The sequence below is a fragment of the Rhea americana genome, unplaced genomic scaffold (genome assembly GCF_003343005.1).
Source record: "Rhea americana isolate MKP2758 unplaced genomic scaffold, rheAme1 scaffold_90, whole genome shotgun sequence".
NCBI lineage: Eukaryota > Metazoa > Chordata > Aves > Rheiformes > Rheidae > Rhea > Rhea americana.
Window position 1 is genome coordinate 2,481,250 of NW_028187089.1, and position 5,895 is coordinate 2,487,144.

The following is a 5,895-nucleotide window of genomic DNA, read 5'->3' on the forward strand; positions in this document are numbered from 1 at the left end:
AGGCCAATTGTGTTCAAGTTGCTTCTCCTCAATTTTTATTTTCCGTGCCATGCTGTGCACATATGGACATATTTCATAGCAAAAATAAACTCCTAGRTGTGCACCTAGTGTGCTCTTGCCATGCAGACAGCAGTGATAAATGAATGCTGCATTTTAAGGAACAGTAGTATCGCATAAGGGCATGTCTAGTCCTTTCTRTCTCCTTTTTCCTGACTCTGGAGACGTAATATTTCCTGAGGTATTTACCATTGTTATCCAAGGCATTTCTCATAGCATCATCCTGTGAGAAGGATCTTTGAAAGGTGTCCATGAGAGGGCACTCTCTTCCCAGAGATGGGTCCCTTTCTTGCTGTGTCTGGCAGGAGGAGATTCTCCTGCTGCTTCTTTAGGTTAGTGCAAGTGCTGTGTAAAGCCTGTGATGGACACCTCCTTCTGTCTGAAAATGGGACTAGTTTGCTTTTGACCCACTTTGTGGAGAAATTTGTTCTCTCATCAGAATGTATCAGGGTAATTGAACAGCCATAGACTTAGCAGCGGTTTGACAGTCTGCTCTTCAACGTTGTGCGCTAACCACAGCAAGCTGTTGCTGAGTGAGGGGATGTGTATGGTTGCAGGAGGCACAGCTATTCACAGACCTGCTTGGGGATCATGGAAAGCCGGTGTGGCCACTATGGGAGTTGATGAAGTGGCTCGTGGGGATGTCTTCCCATACTTTCCCAGCCATTGGTAAGTCCCAGTGGCATGCAGTGGTGGTGGTAGGGCTGGGTGAGTTGTTAAGTGGGGGCTCTATTCTCCCATTTACTGCAGAGATAACAAAAAAGTTTCCCTCCATTGCCACATGAAGGGGCTCCTGAGTTTGTACTAGAAAGCTTCAAACAGGTTTTTATGACACTTGATGTCTTTAAATCCTCGGAAAGTGCATGCCCTAAGAAGGGAGGGTTATTCAGATTTTCAGTAAAGGGGAATGGGAATGGGACATCTCTAGAGAAGGAAAAGTGAGGATAATAGAGCTGCTAGCAGGGTTTGCCCTTCACTGAGTTCTGTTGGAACTGATGGGGCTCAGAGGGAGCTAGCCAGTTATCTGCACCTTATGCTTTTTAGCAGCATTGGGGATTAACTCATGTTACAGACAGGGAGTATGCCTGATATGAGTGCTGCTGCTAATAAGTGCCAAGTTCATTCTGGGGGAAGCTGTCTGTGCAGAATGATGTGCCTTCTAGCCTGGTGTAACACATGAGTCTCTTGTTCATTCCACTCTAGTGCTTCATCCCTGTTTGTGCTCTTGCCCTGTAGCCCTAGGATTGACAGAGAAGCTGGTGAAACTCAACCCTGGTGGGAATGCCAAGTTGGTGAACATGGGGAAGAGCCTGCAGGCTGAGATGGAGACCTTACTGGGGCCAGATGGCGTGCTCTTGTACCCTTCTCATCCCACYGTGGCTCCCAAGCATCACTCTCCCTTGTGCATGCCCTTCAACTTTGCCTACACAGGTGAGGTGCTCTGGCTCCTGAAGCAGGGTCTCAAATATGTCCATGTGGCTATTGTAATAGTGCAAGCTGGGCAGCTTGCACTGTCTCAGTCCCCTGCCAGTGAGAGAGGTGGCAGTTTGTGTAGAGTTTCACAACRCCCAGTGCTTTTACCAGCAGCAGCTGGACTCTTGGGTGACTGTGGGCCATTTTGTGGCTCCCTCGGGCTGTAGGAGGAGCTCTCTGGAACTAGCATGCCTACAAACCTGTTGGTGGGAAGACCTGTTCAGCRGAACTACCAAGATATTTTAACTGGAGTATTTATGCCACTAGTAGTGGACTTTGCATAGCAACTAGGTGTCTCACTGCTCCAGAATATCAGGCAAGAATTACTGTCATGCTTTAAAACTGCGGCATTTACGCCTGCTGTCTGCAGAGGGACAGGTTTGATTGATGTGTCCTATCTCTAATGGGGCTGCCCTCATAGAGAAACCTRGCCTGGCTTCCTTGGTACACCCTGTCCTGAAGGGATGTGTTAAGCTGTTACAGCTGGCACAGTGTTCTGGCAGACATCCAAGGGGTTGCCGGGTGTCCTGAGGTACTGGGATTGACAGTCCGGGGCTCTTTACATGGCTTTTCTGGCTTTTGAGCCTCTTGATCTCAGCACCACGCTGCAATGCTTTTTGGCTCTGGAGTAGTGTAGGGATGGCGTCCAGAGCAGCAGTGTGCTAAAGTGGATCTTGGCATACCATGACAAGTGCTGTGTGAGCATATCATCACTTGTCAGTGTAGTTTTCATCTATGGTGCTGATAGGGTTTTACTTGGGAACCTCCAGCCAGCGGCTTCTTGTTGTCATGTCTCTCTAAACTGCTTAGTAGTTGTGTGATCTGACTGTACTGCCACAGAGAGGGCCTGCTTTCAGGATCCCAGAACTGGGTGGGATAGCAGTTACCTATCTAGTGGGAAAACTTTCTCTGTGGAGTCAGTGACTTGTCCTGTGCATAACTGATTGCTGTGCCCTGCATCTGTTCTCATACAACCTTCTCTCTTCCAGCTATCTTCAACGTTTTGGGTTTGCCTGTGACACAGTGCCCACTAGGCCTGAGCAGCGAGGGCCTGCCGCTGGGCATCCAGCTGGTTGCAGCTGCCTACAATGACCACCTGACGCTGACAGTAGCCCGGTACCTGGAGAAGGCCTTTGGAGGATGGGTATTCCCTGGGAAAGCCTAGCATGGGTTCCCAGGACTCCAAGGAGGCAGAGTTGTGTTCAGAAAGGCTGGCTGCACATGCTGATATCTGATACAGTCACAGCACTACCTGCTCCCTCTGCACAGGGGGAAAGCTGGCCAACACCATGTCTTCACCCTGTGGGCAGTGCAGGGATGTGGGGAAATCAAATCGTTCCCACTGGAGCGGTCTCTTCCCCACGGTACCATCTGTGAGGGGGGAGACCTGTCCTGCCTGCCGTCCCTCAGGAGCCCCTGACACCCTGCACTCTGAGCAGACAGCCCATGTCCTGTCTGGGGCAGACACTGGTGTTTCCATAGGCACAGAGATGACTCTTCCTCTGTACCTCTTGCTGCTTTAAAGATACTGGGTAAAGGCTAGAGAGAAGGGGGCTGGCAGGGGCTTGGGTACTGCTGGACTGCTTGGGAACAGCCTCCCAGCTGCATGCTGGGGTACTCCTGGGCACTTCATCCTTTCTTCTCTGTCTCCCCACTCAAGTGGCTGCATGCCAGTGGCCTTTCTGCGCCAGAGGCCTGCTGGCCCCTGCAGCCCTGCTGGACTTAGAGGGCAAAGGGTTTTTCTCCCATACCATAACAAGGAGGAGAGGGGCTGCTGATGCTGAAAGTACAGCTGCTGGCAGCTTTCTGATCTGTCTGCTGCTCACTGCAGCTCTTGGTGGAGTGAACAGCATGCTTGGCTTTGTCCTTTGTGCTCTGCCTTATGCGGAGCTAATGGGCAAGGAAAGAAGAATTCTTCCAAGAGGGAGCTGGTCTTTTAAGCCTGGGCAAGGGAGGAAGAGCATTTTTGGGAGGGTGCTCTCTTAAGCCTTTAGCAGCACTGACAGAGTTCTTTAAGCACTGCTCTCCATATGCTGAGATGGCTAAAGCATCTACTGTCCATTTTTTTTCATACCCTTCCACCTCAGTGGGCTAGATGTTTGTGGTCACTCAGCTTGATGGGCTTCCCATGCTCCTGCCACTCAACCTCCTGAGATGTCAGCAGCTCCTGACTTTTGGTGTCCAACCTCTCTCTCCTCTCTTTCCCCCCCCCCCCATAAATGGATGTATGGAGAAATGTGGGCTGCTGGCCATTTTGAGGGAGGCAGTGAATGTGTGCAAGATGTACATAATGAAGATGGTATTAAAGAGTCTATCCGTCCAGTCTGCTGCCATCTCTGTGTCCTTTTTCTTGAAGGCCTGTGTTGCAGCCATGCTGTCCTATGTGCTCCCCACGCTCTGTGATCCTGCCTGCACTGCTGCCCATCTGTGCGCACACAGTGACGTGTGAGACTTTTCCTGGAGGCTGAGTCTAGAGTATGGGCTGTCTAATGCTGCTGTGCTGTCCTGACAGTCTGAGAACAGCAGCAAGAGCAGATATCTGCTCTCACRATCACACTCAGCCACTGCCAGGCTCTTGCTTTAAAGTGACTTTGAGGTGTCTGTGTTTTGTTTCTGACAGAACAGAAGAGAGTTGTTAAACTTGGTACCACCAAAGGAGTTTGGGCTCTGTGTTTGTACCCTGACCTTTGGCACGTTGCTACTGTTGCTTCTCAGCCTGCGTGCTGCAGCTGTACAGCATTACACCTTTGGAAAGCATAATTCCTGGTGCTTTTGCTCTCTYTGTTAGGCTGCTGTACTGCTACCTCTGTTCTCAGGAAGGCTTGGCATCACAAGGCGTTGCTGAGCTGTGCATGTATTTCTTTTGGTTCTGCTGAAGCAGTTGTTTCTAGGACTGAGCAGATGTGACACTGCAAACATTGTGGCTGTGCAAGGCCAGAGGTGGAGTGGTCACTTTGTGAGTCCCATCTAGAAGACCTCTGCGGGTCTGAACATCAATCTTGGGATGCTAGTGTTTGAGGATAAAACCTCTTCCTAGGAAGATAGTGACTTTCTGAAGGCATCGTGGTTCACATCTATGCTGCCACGCATGGGCTGCCACAAGGTAGCCCTGACAGATTCCCTGATGTTTGGCTGTGCTGTTGCTTTCTGTTCCCAGGACTGTGGCTCTCTGGCCACTGCATCCTTGCAGAGAGATATATCTGCTTAGTAGTAAACTTGGAAACAGCCAACATGTTCAAATGAGGCTGTGTCTTTCACTGCTTACAGAGGGCACTGTTGAGTCCACTGAGCGCTGAGCTTAGTGGAAGTCTGTGAAAAGATGACAGTCAACAAGGAAGCGAGAAAAAAAAAACAAAAAACAGACCCAGGAAAAAGGGTATGAACCACAAAAGTAAAATCACGTGCTGTGTTATGAGCAGGTGAGTGGGACGTCTCTTGCAGATCTCTGAGAACAGTCRGGCTGTGCAGCTGGTAGCAAGACGGGACTGACTTCTTCGCAGGTAAAGGAGGAAGAGGAGGGCAGGCAGTGGGAGAGGGCTGTACTGCGGGTGTAGGTATCCCTGGTGCACCTCGGTGAAGGACACCAGCCCACGCAGTGGGTTGGCGTGCTGGCTGTGGGAATCCCGGGAGGTTGGGACAAAGAAGTTGGAATCAATGCATTGAGTCAAAAGTGTTGCTGTTAACTCAAAACTTGCTCTGCTAGGCTGGCTTAAGGTCTGTCCAGCCCCATGCCCTGCCCTGGGTCATGGCAGGTGCCCTGGAGGGAGCACAGGAGTTGARATAGCTAATGACACTTCCGCTAAATACTCTTGGAGCCTCTTGTAATCTGACTTTAGATTTCTGAGCTAGAGGGTTGTCTGTCTGTGTTTAATAGACCGTGGTGGGCTCAGATTGCACTGCCGTGTTCGCTGTAACACGTTCCTGTCACGGCAGGGGCCAAATGAATAACAGCATGGCTAAAAAGGGGAGGAACCCGTTAGGCTTTTGCATAGCATAGCAATGGTGAGAAGCTGGTGAAAGAAAGGACGTAGGGAGGAGCGAGGGGTTCATTACTGCAGTTTCAGCATATGGGATGGCTACTAACCAAAGTTTTTTAAGGAGAAAACCTCTCTCTGGGCTTAAATGCCCCTCAGTTCTATGGGGCCTGGGGCCTCTTCCTCAAGAGCAGCTGGAGGTGGTGTGAAGCGGTGATGGAGATGCATGCTGCTGCCACCTCCCTGGCCATCTTGGTTCTCTCTTGAAGCAGAACAGTCCAGGACTCTGCAGAAGTCGTTGTGCCTYGATGCACAGAGTGGTGGCTGCCCTGGAAAGTGTGGTAGGTTGCCAGTAGCATAGTGTAAAGGGCTGGTTGCCCCAGGCAGGGGT

At 50.6% G+C, this 5,895-nt stretch overlaps 1 protein-coding gene across 1 annotated transcript in view; it reads left to right on the forward strand.

Annotated features, from left to right (window-relative positions):
* Nucleotides 1-3,852, forward strand: part of FAAH2 (fatty acid amide hydrolase 2) — a 15,031-nt gene extending 11,179 nt beyond the window's left edge. Inside the window, exons 11-13 of the mRNA XM_085324298.1 lie at nt 615-726; nt 1,294-1,488; nt 2,520-3,852. Of these exons, the coding sequence (XP_085180424.1) occupies nt 615-726; nt 1,294-1,488; nt 2,520-2,695 (483 nt within the window). The 3' untranslated portion in view covers nt 2,696-3,852. The remainder of the gene's footprint in view (nt 1-614; nt 727-1,293; nt 1,489-2,519) is intronic.
* Nucleotides 3,853-5,895: the final 2,043 nt, after the last annotated feature.